The sequence below is a fragment of the Perna viridis genome, chromosome 8, assembly GCF_037379345.1.
Source record: "Perna viridis isolate PV_CMFRI_1.1 ecotype Kerala chromosome 8, ASM3737934v1, whole genome shotgun sequence".
NCBI lineage: Eukaryota > Metazoa > Mollusca > Bivalvia > Mytilida > Mytilidae > Perna > Perna viridis.
Genome location: NC_142452.1, coordinates 48,698,636 through 48,715,382, shown reverse-complemented (window position 1 = coordinate 48,715,382; position 16,747 = coordinate 48,698,636). Strand labels below are relative to the sequence as shown.

Sequence of the window (16,747 nt, the reverse complement as noted above, 5' to 3'; positions counted from 1 at the left end):
ATCATGTTAACAGTTTGAATTATATAAATTATAAATTTTGTGCAGGTTCATAAATACAAGAGATTCTTTTGAGGCATTAAGTGTGTTTTGTAAGGTCCGAAAGCAGGAAGTGACGTGTTGAACTTATTCATCACATTCTTCATCATTTCATACCCCTGACTTATGACATCTCTCTATTTCCTGCATCTCAGATTGAAATTCCTGGTGTGATTTTTAATTGAAGTCATATGAATATACATGGTTATTACAAACCTTTGATTTAAGTTAAAGAAATTTGAATAATAAAGAAATTTGAAATAGACAAAATCAGTGCATATTGGTAAAAGTAAACGGGTTTAGCAACTGGGTGGTGTTAATAGGTCTAAATGTTAGATAAAAAACCTAAGCTAATGTCTGGACTAGTAACTTGCCTAAATCATGAAATAAGTTAGAATGAGGTTCTGACTTATGGTCGTGTTACTGGGTAACTATCATTGGCATTGCAAAAAAAAAAATCAGATAAAAGGGAAACAATAAAACTAAAATATTAATCATCTCCTAAAGGCTAGACAGGATATAGCCACATACAACAAATAACTAGAAATAACTATAATAACAATTTTTAGATTGAAGTACATTTTTGACTGCAAATGTCCTGCAGTTAAGGAAGTCTCAGGAAACAGAAAAGATGTTTTTTCGTCAAGTTTGCTACATGTAGTTCATGTATTATTTAATATGTATCTCCAACTCATGATTATGAATTCAATAATTTTGTTATTACCTTCATTTTACACCTTGACCTTTATAAAATGGAATAATTAATACAAGTGAATATTTAGTAACTTTTGTATTTTGTTTTGCAGAGATACCATGTAAAATTGGTTAGACTCTATTTTGAGTTGTGTTTGTTGTACATGATATATTTAGTACAATAAGAGAAGAATATGGTCAATACTCCTATTCCACACAGTCTCAAATCTGAGGCAAAGAAAGCTGCAAAGATATTGCAAGAATTCACAGTTCCTACAGCTAAGGCTGGGCCAGATAAACTTATACCAAGTAAGTTATTTACCACAGAGAATCATCTTTAAATATTCTGTCCAACTGGCCATGAGGAGTCATGCGTGTGCGTGCGTGCATGTCAATTGAAATAACATATTTTTCACTTTAACGATATGCAGGTTAAGTGTGTTGGTCTAGCTCAAACAGGAATCTGCTCAATGTGGCAAGTATTCTCATTCTAGGATGTGTGAAATTTCATTATCTCTATTACATGTAAATACAGAATGTACATCTAGTCTATACTTGAATCTTTGGGGTTATGATATGGCTAGTTCTTCACTAAGACCATGAAAATATGTATTTTATTTAATTTGTAACTGACAAGAGTGTACACAGGACAATGATAGGTTACAATCACGCTGCATAAACAATGGTAATGTACATATACATGTGGTCATGGTTATAACATCAGATAATTGTTTTCATTGTGGTTAATACTTGATAATACTGGCATCAATGTCCTGTTTGCACATTACTGCTTAATCTATTACATTTTGGTTTTATTATCTTCAAATATCTATTCAAAGGTGGTATACTGTTGAAAGCCAAGGGACTTGCCATTCTAACAGTAGTTAAAGCTGGATTTCTGGTAACAGCAAGGGCAGGCAGCGGAATAGTTATAGCGAAACAGAACGATGACTTGTTTGAAGGAGGTATGTACCATAAAGACAATAGCTCATATTGACTAAAAAAAAAACCAATACTATAACATGGGTGATCAAGGTTTAGAATAGGTATAAAATATGAGGCATGATAAATTTCTCACTGCCATTATAATTGTTGTTTTGAAAACAACAGAAGTGCACTTGAATAAACTCATCCTTGTATTGTAACTGAGCCATTCCTTTGTGTTACAATTGAGAAATTGTTCTTGTGTTACAGCTGGGACATTTTCTTTGTGTTACAATTCAGACATTATCCTTGTGTTACAGATTTGGCATTATCCTTCTGTCACTGTTTTGACATTATTCTTGTGTCACCGCTTTAACATTATCCTTGTGTAACAGATTTGACATGATCCTTGTGTTACCAATTCAACATTATCCAGGATTCCTTTTGTCACAGATTTGACATTATCCCTGGGTTACAGATTTGACATTATCTTCATGTTACAGATATGACATTATCCATGTGTTGCAGATTTGATGTTATCCTTGTGTCACAGCTTTGACATTATCTTTACGTTACAGATATGACATTATCCTTGTGTTACAGATTTGACACTATTCTTGTGTTACAGATTTGGACAATAACCACTGTCTTTAAGTTTGGACAAAACACTTGTGTTGCAGCTAGGCAATTGTTCTAATCTTATGACTAGAACATTATCTTTGTGTTATGACTGGGACTATATTTGTGTTACAGCTGGGATATATCCTTATGCTATGGCTGTGCCATTATCTTTATATACAGCTTTGTCTTCAGATTATTTTGATATGCATTCCTGTTTTACAGATTGGTCAGCTCCATCAGCTATAGGTATTGCTGGTTTGGGTGGAGGATTTGAAATTGGAGCCGAGGTGAATTAAAGCTTTTAATTGATTAAAAAATCACTCATAGACATTTTTTTCAATAGTTAGTAAAGAAAGAGAAGAAAAAAACTGAACATGAACTGAAAAGTACAAGTAAATGAAAAACCCAATTGCTACTTAAGAAACTAGAATATATTATACACCCATTCAGTTCATTCCTTCCATTCAAATTTTTATAAAATCATCTCCGCTGTCACTGGATGGATTAATTTCAAACATGTCATGTGGCTTTATATAGATGGAGCATGTCATAAATAACTTTGGTTTCTGTACAAATACATGCTGTTTGGTTTAGTTACTGTGCAGTTAATATCTGAATTAAATGCAGTTACATGTACCGGTATACAAATATTTTTTTGTTTTTTTTTTATCAGCTGACAATTAATGTAAATTCAGATATTATAAACGTGTTTATTTTATTAATGTGAATTTTGTCATTGTAGTCAAAATTTTGGCTTAATTTTTGTTGTTTTTTTTTTGACAAAATCCCACAATAGTTATAAGTACATGTATATGATACAATATGCTCCACAATATGAGTTTCAATTATTGCAATTTTTGTTATAATAAATATTTATTTACATCTCTTACAGGTGACAGATTTTGTTATTCTTTTAATGAGCAGAAGTTCTGTTGAAGCATTTTCAAAGGGAGGTAATTTAACACTTGGAGGGAACTTTTCAATAGCTGCAGGTCCTCTTGGTCGTAACGTTGAGGCTGATGTTGCTGTTAGGAGTCCTGCTGCTATATATACATACTCCAAAACCAAAGGACTGTTTGCTGGTATTTCTGTAGAGGGAAGTGCATTGATTGAAAGGAAAGATGCAAATAAAAAGTAAGAATTGTAAGGCCAATCAAAGAAAATTTCTTGGTTCTAAGGCTTTCCCGTTTTTCTTTGGGACTTCCTGTTACCTATTGACATGTAAAGAAATAAAAGTACTCCCTCCTTTCTTCATTTTTCCTTCAAGCCTCCTCATTGTTTTTATAGGACCACAAAATATTGCTATCATATAATGTTAATTTGCAGGTGTCGTCATCTGTGGTCACTTCGTTTCTGTGCAATAACTTCAGTTGTGCTTTTTCATTTTGGGTCTGAATTTGAAAAAAAAAATATTGGATTCCTTATGAGAATCCCTGTCTTCCTTTTAAATCAGATTTCAGATATCTCTGATGGTTTTTTGAGGTATTAGGCATCAAAGGGCCACATCTCAAGAAATTTACTTTTTTATTTTAGATCCAATTTCGAAAAAATAAAAATTCAATTGGATTTCTTGTGAATAGCCCTGCCTGCATTTTCAATCAGATTTCAGATGTCTCTTATGGTTTTTGAAAATTCTCAATTGAATTTCAAATTTTGTGCAATATAGTGTCCAAATCAGTTGAATTGTAAGTATCTGTGCTTAAGTGTGTCAAAAATTAATGTAGTATCCACACTTGCCCCAAATGTTCTGGGTTTGACCACTGCAGTCATATCATGATGTGCTCCACAAAGTATTTTATTCTGCAATGCATTGACACCATTTTTCGGTGCAACAAAATTCTTTAATGAAGGAAATGCCTCATTTTTTACATGGTTTTCATTAAGAATTGCCTGACAACCAAGAAATTAACTTTGAATGGCCTGTGAAATTAGAAATTGACTTTGAATGGCATAAATTAACATTCTCTCCTTCTGAGCAAATGAGTAAATTTGAGCTAGACTTCAAACACCATGAAGGCAAAGATTAAGTTTTTGAGTCCAGTTTCCCATTATTTCATATTTTATGAGTTCAGTATGCAGTGCATTGAAAGAAAAAAATATAAAGAAGAAGTGAGAACTGTGAAATGTCATTCATTTTGTTGGTATAGAGGTTGATCACAGTTTGATGTTATTTTTGTGTGAATATCAAAATAACCTTACCAGTCTTTTAGATGTCATTTTCACCAAACCGTATTTAAATAAAATTTATTTAAAATTACTGCATGCAACTTGATGATTCACTAAGTTTTGTATTTCAAGAGCTCCACCCAAGAAAGTGTCCTGTTTTACCATAGAGTGAGAGAGTGTCCACTTCCTGTAAGAAAAATGTCCACTTCCATGACAGTAATGAGGTAAATTATGTATCTTTTCCTTTCAGATTTTATGGTCAAGATATTAGAGCTCATCAAATTCTAAATGGAGAAGTGCACCCTCCCATGGAATGCATGCCATTGTACAAAATCTTGGAAAGACATAGAGAAAGAGCTCAACAGGAAATGATAGATGCAGCCAAAAGGAAGGCTCACAAACATGCTCTGTCAATGGGAGAGAAAATACAGGATAGACTTAGTGTTAGTATATAGAGATGTTTAAGGAGGTAGACTCAGGGTAAGAGACACAAATCTAACAAATCATTGAAACGTTTGTATTCTGCATTTTACACCAATCTCATCTAAGCATCAAAGTAATTTGGACTGATTTAATTCTCTTTCAAATGAAAGCTTGATTGGCTATGATGAAATTGAATGTGATACAAACATATCCCTGATTTTAAGGATTATGTCCCTTACCCTAGGTCTGCCTCCTTAAAACAAACAATAAACATTCTTCATTAATATATAATTCTTAGGCACCATCCATTTTATTAGTATGGGGTGATATAATTTTTGTTTAAATGAATATAAATTATTTTAAATTTCAGCAACAACAACAAAAATTCAACCATGGAGAAAAAAAAATATGATTCAGATTTTTCTTCATTTCTTCAGGTAGCAATGTAGATTTTTAAATAAAAATTTCAACTCTGACTGTTGATTACTCACTCTATGAAAAACCCCAGGACACCCTCCAGAAGAAAATGGCCTGTACCTTGTACATAATGCATATTAGGGAATACATTTATAAGGTGTAATAATATGGATTTTCTGTTTTGTTAATTTTAGCTGACTATTTCTATTATATGATATTTATTTGTGCAAACACATTTACAATAAGTGATCATGGCATGAATACAAACAATACAATGTTGACGAACATTAAAATAAGTAACCAACATTTATGATCATGATGTGACAGTGGTACTCATATATGATGGAAATAGACAATAAAAAAGAGAATAATTAACATATGTTCAATATCAAGTAGATCTGATATTGCTGCATTCATTCTGGAATTATAAGAGTTGATTTTAGACTATCAAGGAATTGCTATTCACAGAGCAGATAAAGACACTTTAAAAAGGAGGGATGCCAGCAGAAAAAGGGGTGTTAAGACATTATTTATCATTTTATGTCAATTTAACACTTGAAAATGACAAATTTTCCCCCCAAAAAAGGGGGGTGATGCCAACCCCGTACACACTCCTCCTGGATCCGTCACTGATTCTAATTAACACATTCACTAGTAGTAGTCGTAATTTTTGTTGTTTTTTAAAAATAAGAGACATGACATAGTGTAGAAAAATTCAATTTATAGTGAAAATGTACTTTCAGTGTTCATTTGGATGTTTCAGGGTTTTAGCTTTAGGTCAAAATATGACAAACCTCAAGAAGAGAAGAGTCCACCAACACGTCATTCTGTCACAAAATCACAAACTGTGGTAGAAAAAAGTTTTAAAAAAGATGGAAAGACTATTACAACAAAAACTGTGAAGACACAGGTCTCTTCAAGCTTCAAAGGTACCTACAGCACATACAATGATAATGTTCACAGAATGGAGTGGTTTTCCATTGATTAAAGGACAATTACCTATGAACCAAGTATCAGAAAAATAGATTCAGACACTTATGAAATTAACTAACATGTGACATGCCTGATTATAAACTATAAGTGTCCTTATCAGTTGTCTAACTGACTGCCTAAGAAAGTTCTTCAGGTCATTTATTCAGTGAAGTCAAATTCTATCCCATGAACATCTCCATTTTATGTGCTGTAACATAGAGTCAGCCTTTACCTTGTACGATGGAAAACAAATCTTTCTTGGTCCTTTATTAATATTCATTATAGATGGTACCAGTTATGCTGTTCTTATTTAGTAGATGAATAATTATTTACTACTAAAGCTTTTTTTGCAAGTACAAATGTACTTGAATATTTAGAAGTTTTCTACAAAACATTTGTGGTCCATTCTCTGTATGGTAATAAGTTTTGTTTTTTGATTTTTTGAAGTTTCAGATTCTTTTAATATCACTTTATTTGAACTGGTATAATTTTAGGTGGAGATGCAGGAATTAGATTTGCAGACAGAGCAACAAAATTTAAGGCAATATTTAGTTACAATGGGTTGTTACCATGTGATTTGTCATTTAATGCAGGTAAGTTACTTTAAAGTTTCTTTTAATCAATACTGTACAAAGCCAAAATGTGCCACATACATGTATGATAATCATGTGATAATCATGCAATAATCATGCAATAATCATATATGAACTGAATCATTTGATAATCATATATGAACTGAAACATATTATAATCATGCCATAATTGTGCAAAAATCATATATGAACTGACTGAAACATATGATAATCATACAATAATCACATATGATAATTATGTGATACTCATATATGAACCGAAACATATGATTATCATATCATGCCTGATTCATATGATAATCATATGTTGCAAACCATGATTATTATGTGTGGAACTTTTGGCTGTGTACATGTACTTGTAACCTTCCCTCTTTTCGACATAAAAAAAAACTTCCTCAAAAACTTTTACACTTAGGATTTTTTTTACTACGGTACTGTATAGGCACTGATGTAGTTGCTTACACTTACGTGATACCTATGGTATAAAGTCATTCTATGATCCTGATGTTATAAAGTCATTCTATGATCCTAATGGTAACAAGTCATTCAATGATCCTGATGCTAAAAAGTTATTTTATGATCCAGGTACAAATAGTGAAATTACACTGTCAATATGGTGGGCTATTTTTATACCATGTTTCACTCACTACCTGATTTTTACAGAGACTGACCTTAAATTGGTTACTTGCCTGATGGAAGCTATTTTTGCTCACTTGTATCAAAAGTGCTTTAAAGCTTTTGCCATCACTTGATGTCTGTAGTAGTCATTGACATCTGTTGTTGTCAATCATCGTCATTTATTAAAATTTTAATAAATCTTCTCATGTGATACCACTGAATAGATTGTCTTCGTATTTTGATAAAATCGTTTATAGTTTACCTTAAATAACTTTACTTATGTCTTCATTTGGTTTTCGTAAGAAATATTGCCCTTGAAAGGCAAAAAAAGTCCTTTTAAGAGTTTTTAGATGATATGAGTCTTTAAAGTTAAACTTAAAAATTTCAATTTATTGTTGATAATTACAAGTCAAACCCCAGCACTGGCCACCTAAAAATGGTATTTTGTTTACAGGTTTATAAACATCATGTTTTTCAGGAGATGTGATAAATGTGATCACTCAGACAACCTCAGACTGTGATTGGTGGGAAGGAGAATGCCATGGCAACATAGGAATTTTCCCTTCAAATTATGTTAAGGTCATTTGATGATCATGTGATTTTTACCCATTGAAATGTCAGAGCTCAGGTGATCTTAGACTGTGATTTATAGAAAGTGGTTGCTATGGCAACATTAAATGTTTTCTTTTCAACAAAATGTCATTGCAAGTCAACTGGCGTATTTAATGTTGTGTCCTGAAAAGAATTTTTGGAGTTTGAGATCTTGAATGATATTCATCTAATTTATAGTGTCATATTCTCTTTTTTTAGATTGAAGTGTAAAATTTATCATAAGTTTTGGTGAATTTGAAGTCACAATATATTCTTCATTGTAGGGACAGAATCAAAGATCAGTTTCCCCTTTTTTTCACAGAACTTTGAAATTAAAAAAAAAAAAAAACATTGCCTGTTAAAAGAAAGGTCAGTGTAAAGGTCATTAACTTTTATGACCATTTGTTTTCTGGCCTAAACCTATACTTTTTAGTCCCCTACAGGCTTTAGCTGAAGGCGACTTTAGTTTTGCACTCTGTCCGTCTGTCTGTCAGTCTGAAAAAAATTGAACTTTTCCGCACTTTTTTTCTAAATGCTTGCAGATGGGTTGATTTTTTGAATTTTAGTCTACCCTAAAGAGTTACAGATCAAGTTTATGTTTTGTTATGCTCCACAGATTTTTGTTCTAGTTATGGTCCTTGAACTTTGAAAAATTTACAGAAATTTAAGTTTTCTGCACTTTTTTTCTAAGTGCTTGCAGATATTGAGCTGATTTTTGGTATGTGAGCCTACCTGGATGAGTTAAAGATCAAGTTTATGTTTTGTTTTGTTCCAAAGGTTTTTGTCCAAGTTATGGCCCTTGAACTTTGAAAAATTTATTGAAATTTAAGTTTTCCTCACTTTTTTTCTAAACGCTTGCAGATATTAAGCAGATCTTCGGTATGCGTGTCTACCTTGATGAGTTACAGATCAAGTATACATTTCATTCTGCTTTGCTGATTTTTGTCCAATGTTACCAACTTTCAGTTTGACGCGCTATTCCACAATTTCAGTTTCATGCCTTTTTCTAAAGAAAACTGGTTAAAGTTATCTCAATGTGACAATATATTAATATAACAAAAGATCAGGTAATTATTCATTTAGATTGGTATGGAATATGAAACCTAATCTGGATAATTTTTATTCATTCAATTTAAATCTACTTACTCTGGACAATTGTCCATGCATAAAACTTGAATGTTGAATGGATTTGAACATCTTTCTTGTCTGTCCATATCCCTTCTTTTGTTCAAAATCAAGGTCATTTCCTCAGTTAGTCATTTATACTTGAAGATCCAAGGTAGTGTTTGGGTCAGTGATAGAAACAGCCGGTAAGGGACTACGTATTGTTTTGCAGTACTCTCAGATTGCTTGTTTCTAAATGTGGACTGAAAATCCAACATAGAAAAATAACACAGGTTAAATAATTTACCCCTGCTCCCTCTACCACTCATAGGAAATCAGATGGTTGCTCTCTCATGATGGAACAGTATGTATTTTTTATTTTCAATATTATTTATTATTATTTGTTTTTATTCATACATTGCCAGTTATACAATTTTTATATTTTTATAGTGCAATAAATTAATGTTTTAGTATTTAGCTTTAAGTTTATTATGGCAGTGTAATAAAATAGATTTGTCTTTCTCTTTTGAAGCAATAATGTAATACAATTAAGACATATATATATATATATATATATATATATATATAACGTCTCAGAATGTGACGACTCTATTCTCTACACTGCTCCATCGGATCAAATTGATACAGGGAAGATAACGTAAACTTAAAGAAGGATCTGAAAAATTCCCAACGATGTTAGAACTGTCAAGTTTGCGAAGCAAATTTTTGTCGTTCCCTCCGCGGGACTCGAACTCGTACCGCTGTGACATCTATGGCATCTAGATTAATCCTACGAGGAGGAATAACCCAGCCAGCGAAAGCTATATTTTATATAGCCTAGCTGGCCGCGTGATCTAGGGCGCTGGACTTTGTGACATCTAGGGCACAAAGTCCAGCGCCTTAGACCACTTGGCCAGCTAGGCTTTATATATATATCCATGTGGGGTAATGTCCGCAAATCTCACTTTTCCTCCCTAAATTAAAAAAATAATAATAATAAAAATTCCAACAACTCCCCTGTCTCAGGTAATCCAATTCAGATGATATGTGCCTTACTATCATCACTGATTGATGACAAGGAGAAATCAGCTTAATAGCACAAACAAATATTTTAATCATTTGCATATTTTTTTTCTAAATGGGTGCTATGCAGTTGTATGGAAATGGGTAAGCAACAATAACAGTAATAGGTATTGTCATATTTTATTTTTAATTCATACGGCAGAAATTTAATAATGATTCATTCAACTATTATTAGAATTAAAATATTGTGAAATTTATATCAATACAAAATAAGAATACTTCTAAATCAAATTCAATTAAAAAAATGATTTTTAACACTATAAAATGCTTTTTAATTTTTTTAAATTGTGAAAATTGATACCCACAAATACATTCACTTGACAGGAATAAGCAACTGTGAAAAATAGTACAGTGAAACCTGTCTAATCCAAAACACTGTAATTAAAACCAAAACCTGTCTAAACCAAACATTAAAATTTAAACCAAACCCTGTCTAAACCAAATACTAACTAAAACCAAAACCTGTCTAAACTGAACACTGAAATTAGGACCAAAAACTGTCTGAATCCAACTTTTTAAAAATCTTTTCATATAAGTTTAAATACTAGTATATTATAAACATGGATATTAGGAACTGCCTCAACAGAAAACATTCTTTAGTCTTCAAGAGGTTCAGTTTAGACCGGTTTCACAGTATATAAAAGAAAGAGAGAAATATATTGTATATGCAAATGTACATGTAGTGCCTTATATGGAATTATAGAAAAATACATAAAAAAAACCTAAATACAAATAATGAATGGGTAAAAATAAGTCCAAGATAAAGAAAGTAAACAAGGACAAAACAAACAAAATTAACAGGATATACAAGAGAAAACAAAACATCAACAAAAGTCACAATAAATAAAATAAACAACATAACAAACAAACACAACCTTAAATCAACCAAGATAATAGGTATGTATATGAAGCATGCTCCTAGCTGCATGCTTTTTTTCTTCAAATTACGAAAAAGTTTATTGGCTACGACCAACGCAAGGGAAGCAACTCAAGAGTCCACTGCATCCAATGTAACGAATTTCTATCCTCTTTCCTGTTGTGTCACATGAGCCGTCTTCTCCCGTTTGTTTCCTCTGATTGATTTTCTCCTCTGAAAAACAAAAAAAAAGAATACGGATTACTTATATTTAATAATGTCAAATGATTATTGAAAACATATTTGCTATACGTAGCTGTATACAGTTCGTTCCAATTAAGAATTGACTTTAGCTTTCGAGTTTGGTTAAAATATATTTTATTGTCATATTTACTCCTATAAGAATGGCTTCAAGTCAGAAAATAGTTTGCCTGCCAGCCAGCCTCTAGAATTGCTGAGTACTGTAAAAACTTACTTTTCTCTTGTCTAACTCTTATCTTCATCTCCTTTTTAACTTCTTTTTCTTTCCTTTTCTTCTCTTTTCTTGCCTTTTTCACGTCCCCTATAACCTCATCATGCCATTGTTTCCATATTTCTTCTATTTCCGATTGTTGCTGTTCCACTTGCATCTTTTTGTATTTTTCTTCACGTTTTTCTTGTAGTTTCTTTAACTTTTTCAAATCTTTTTGTCTCGTTTTTTCAAGCTTTTCAATTTTCTTTCTCTCTTTTTTGCACAGTCCCTATGTAATAAAGTCATTTCAAAATTTCAATTCGGACTACAAAGTTTGTCTTCCTGGAAAAGATGAAACAAGGAAACAAAAAAAAAAAAACATTTCTGTACGAGAAGTTTTTGAATGAAAATAAGAGCCCAGTGATAAAAAATCAGATCTGGATTTACATAAATCAAATGTTGACAAAATTAACATTCTTTTCCATTTCTGCCTTGAAGTGTACTTTAGACTTACTGAAGGAAAGTGATACATGTAAAAGGGTTTTTGAAACTAGAACTCGAATTGTATCATTCATTTTCCTTTTACTGTCTGAATTAAAGGTTACCTTTAGCATTTCTTCCGAAAATAAAAATCCGTTGTCCTCAAACTCTTCGTAATGTTCTGAAAAATAAGGTACATACTATTTCAATTGTCTTAAGACAAGTCGATAGATCGTACATGTGTCCATAGATCGTACATGTGTCCGTTGTTATTACTATTTCTTTCATATACATGTTGTTTTATCAATTAGATTTGTGTAGGGGAGTATAAATGGCTTGGAAAGTACCATTGATATGACTTAGATATCTTTGTTTTGCTTTAAGCATAATTTTGTAAATAATCTTTATGACCTAATGAGTATTGTCAAGCAGAAAACCAAATACTTTATGGGTGAATTAACCAGGGAATGCTCGAAAAATTTTGATTGATTACTGTACGTATTGAGAAATCACTGGAGCGGGTCCCCTATAAGGATACTTAGCCCATCCCTTTCAAGAATTTCTAGATTCCCCACTGCTCTATCTTATTCAGAAAGTACATACCGGATGATTCGTCGTCGTATGATGTAATGGCGATAACATCAGTACCATCCTCAATAGCTTGTTCTTCTACAGTTCTGATATCGATGCTACTACGTGGGTTAATGGCTTCTTCACTGACCTTCAAAAAGTAATTTTTTTTAAATTTTTTTTAGAATTTATGGTTTTATCACTTTAAAGCTAATGGCAGTGGCGGATGTAGGGGTGCAAAGGGAGAGAGTCGGCGCGCCTGCTTTTTATTGGAAAATCTGGCATTTTCATGTGTAAAATTGACAAAAATGGTTGGTAATGTCCTAGCATCCCCCTTTTTTTCTGAGGAACCCCGACTGGCACCCGTCCTTTTCAAAGTGTCCGGATCCGCCTCTGAATGATACTCATAAACCAAAAATAACAAATTATCTTTAAAAATGAAGTAACATATTTTAAAAAAGGTAATGTATAGTAGGTATCGTTTACTGTCAATATTGTTCATCTGAATATATTTACCATTTACCAATATGATATACCTACCATCCACGAGATGGCAGCACTGTCTTGTCCAACTTTGATTCTAAAGAATTCCTCTACAAATACATAACGAAATACAAGTCAAACTTCAATATGGAAATATCGTATACAAATGTACTTTGTAGTAACACTGTTTCATTTCTATAGAACAGAATAAAAAAGATTTGGTATAAATTGGCAGATTCAGCTAACAAATGGATAGGTTCTCCTATTGCCAGACATGTTAATATACAAGAGTTGATATAGGCCCAAAGAAATGGACCTTTACGAAAAACTTGATCTCGTAGGTTTTCAGGAAACTTGCATTTTTATAAATTCGCACCATTGCAGTAACATGCATCATTACTGGAACTTAAGGTATTCTAAATTTTCAACTTATAATCCAGATATAATTGCCGACCTTCCTAGTTCCAGTATCTTATACAAAATAAAAGACGTTTTTCTCAAATAACACATCTAAATTTAATACAATTTTCTTACCAAGTTGCTCTTTGCTTATCTTTCTTTGTTTTGGTAGGTTAATATCCTCAACGGACGTAATGCAGTCTCCAGCAGGGGGCGCCATAGTCTCAGCTGCAACAACACTGATTTTCTTAGCACCCATATTCTGAAAGACAAATACAATATGAAAGTATTGGTTATTTGGTTGTACCGTCTGTAATTTTCTGTTTTGTCAACATTTCTGAACATTATTTGTCAGTTTATGTCAATTTTACGCACAATTTTCCAATAAAAAGATGGAGCCAACCCCTTGCACCCCCTTTCTGGATCCGCCACTGTTTTAGTCATGTTTCCCTTATATTTGTACGTCCCTGCCTTAAGCTTAAAGAATAAATAACTTACCACGTTATTACTCTAAATAAGCACCGAATTTGTCGTTAAACAATAAAAAAGTTCTAATTTGTAATGGTTGTGTAAAATGCGTCTCTACACGAAGCCGATCAGAGATCCTATGAAGACTTTGCCACGTGACGTTCGGTACGATTTGCACGACACAAACGCCAGACTAACGTTTCCAGTTCTCCGCTTACAGCGTATTGCAGTGACTAGGTTTTTAAACGTTTGTCATAAACATCGAAAATTATTAATTTGATATGTTTTTTTTTTCTGCTTTGTCAACATTTCAGAACATTCGGCGTATTTTGTTCTCCGAAATTCGAATAAAAATTAATTCTGACAAAAGGACTCTCTGGGTCTAAAATCTAGAATAGATTGTGAAATATGAATTTTAATCATAATTAACTAATATTTGTAAGCCCCTCTTAAGCTTTAAGAATAAATAACTTACCGCGTTATTACTCTTAATATGCACCGAACTTGTCGTTAATCAGAAAAAAGTTCTAATTTGTAAAAGCTCTGTAAAATGCGTCTATACTCGACGACGAGATCCTATGAAGACGTTGTCATGTGACGTTCGGCACGATTTGCACGACACAAACGCCAGACTAACGTTTCTGGTTCTCCGCTTACAGCGTATACGTAGTCATGTTAGTCATTTATATCGAAAATTAAAATGTATTTTTATCAATTTAGATCGAAGATCAGAATTGATATAGCATTCGCCAGAGCCTTTAGGTTTGTAAAACCTGACAGCATCTGCAATTATCTTACACTACTGCAGTAAAATAGTCACATTGGCATACCCCATTTAGGTTCATATACAGATAGTTAGGTCCATTTTACAGGTATTTCAAATGTATCAAATTCAATTCTACGTTATTTACGCCAATTAACAACTTTTACTGTGAACTAAATATGCTGATTATTTAGGACTGTACATTTGTATTAACAACGATCCAATTAAACCATAGTTGACTTCTAACCTCTTATCAATACCTGTTGGTTTCTATGCAACCAGTCGTTGACCGTCTTTATTATCAATTTAGATCGAAGATCAGAATTGATATAGCAGTCGCCAGAGCCTTTAGATTTGTAAAGCTTGATAGCATCTGCAATTATCTTGCAATACCGCAGGAAAATAGTCCCATTGGCTTACCTCGTTAAGGTTCAAATGCAGATAGTTAGGTACACTTTATAGGTATTTCTAATACATCATAATTAATTCGATGCTATTTACGCCAATAAACAAACGGAATAAACAACTTTTACTGCGAAATAAATATGCTAATTTAATTTGGTTGAATTGACAATGATTCAATTAAAAGTAGTTGACATTTAACCTCTTATCAGTACCTGTTTATTTCTATGCGTTTATCAGAATAAACCAATCGCTCACTGTCGATATATTCAAATTGCCTATAAATGCTTTATTCTTAGTTAAAGACGCCAAGGTGTTAACTATATAAATCCCTGTAGACGCATAACAAAGCTTTTGATGTTTAACTAGAAATGAAAACCCTGCGAGATTATAAATAGTCATCGCTCATAGAAATGAAATATAAAGAGGTATTTCCAATTGGAAGAACTGTTTTCAGATATTTCATGCAGGCTCTGGCGGATCCATACACGAAGTATTTACAAAAATGTGGCAGTGGTTCCGATCAAGAAACTTGTATAAAGAAAGAGGTTCCAGGCAGGGAATACACGTCCTGTTCCAGGCTATTATGTGCCGCTCTTTTTTGCCAATCTTTTAACAAAAGGGTCGTATAAGCCCCAAAACTATCCTGATGTATTACCCATTATATGGTGTATTTTTTATTATAGTTACATCATCGGTTGTCTCTAGAAAAGCAGTGGACGCTTACCCTACCGGTTCATCTGGTCCATGCTCCCTGTTTTAGTGGAGTCCTAGTTGCACTTTTACTTTTGTTACTTTGTATGTATCGTTTTGGTGTGTCTGTTTTCCATTTCTGGTATTTGTCCTTGGATAGCATTCGTTTGATTTCCGCTAGAATCTTTGTTCCCTTGATTACTCTTTGACAGACAGATTCGACCCTGAGGTCGATAAAATGAATTTCGACTTGAAAATTTATTAACTGGGAAAGGCCAGCTAGTAGTTAGAGGTATACCCCTGTTTCGGGAACCATTCGCCTGCACATATAAGAAAAAAGTTCGAAATGACATGAAGTAGTCCTAAGGTTGTATCTCATTTTTCTCATAGTTAAGTAGAGATATAAAACTTAGTATCATCTGAAAGCTGAGTGAATCAGCAGTAGTCTTAAAACTACAGTTTCTTTTCTAAGTGTGGGTAAAATAATTCTGGACAAAAACTCTATGCCCTTGATGTGACTAAATTTCAAAACGAAAGTAGTGATTTCTGCATCTGGCTACTTTAACTTTACGGTTCTTTCTTAGAAGGCATATAACTTAAAGGTATGTTGACATTTTTATGAGAATTAAGATAAAGGGTGCCCATGATAATGAAACCTTCCAGCACTATCTGTACTCATGTAAAATTTGCTTTGAGCCTAATAAATAGCTGAATTTAACATAGAAAGTAAGGGGGGCATGAAATAGTAGTATTACGTCTTGTAGTTCGATTACAATATGCAATATGTCGAAGAGTTTGTGTTCATTTATCAAGGTATTTCATGTAAACCGACATCAAACCTTAATATAACGCGAACTGGTGGACTGCAACGATGCATCGCGAATTTGGGTGTGTGCGGTTTATTTTAATGGCCTTCGTAATCAGAATGATTAATTTAAAAA

The 16,747-nt window shown here is 32.8% G+C and overlaps 2 protein-coding genes across 3 annotated transcripts; one reads left to right on the top strand and one right to left on the bottom strand.

Annotated features, from left to right (window-relative positions):
• Positions 1–141: 141 nt before the first annotated feature.
• LOC148610815 (SH3 domain-containing YSC84-like protein 1) lies at positions 142–9,631 on the top strand. 2 transcript variants are annotated; one of them, XM_088596192.1, is made up of 9 exons: positions 142–204; positions 843–1,038; positions 1,569–1,694; positions 2,497–2,561; positions 3,167–3,408; positions 4,691–4,883; positions 6,044–6,209; positions 6,747–6,845; positions 7,942–9,631. In XM_088596192.1, exons 2-9 carry the CDS (start codon positions 924–926, stop codon positions 8,049–8,051), a joined length of 1,116 nt encoding a protein of 371 aa, XP_088452318.1. In that variant the 5' UTR covers positions 142–204; positions 843–923; the 3' UTR covers positions 8,052–9,631. The 2 variants fall into 2 exon arrangements, with proteins under 2 accessions (XP_088452318.1, XP_088452317.1); XM_088596191.1 differs by having other exon boundaries at positions 163–240.
• A 714-nt stretch (positions 9,632–10,345) lies between these two features.
• LOC148610814 (uncharacterized) lies at positions 10,346–14,567 on the bottom strand. The gene is made up of 7 exons (XM_088596193.1): positions 14,424–14,567; positions 13,616–13,742; positions 13,139–13,191; positions 12,632–12,749; positions 12,154–12,209; positions 11,573–11,837; positions 10,346–11,331 (listed from the first exon to the last, which is right to left on the bottom strand). Exons 2-7 carry the CDS (start codon positions 13,737–13,739, stop codon positions 11,198–11,200), a joined length of 750 nt encoding a protein of 249 aa, XP_088452319.1. The 5' UTR covers positions 13,740–13,742; positions 14,424–14,567; the 3' UTR covers positions 10,346–11,197.
• Positions 14,568–16,747: the final 2,180 nt, after the last annotated feature.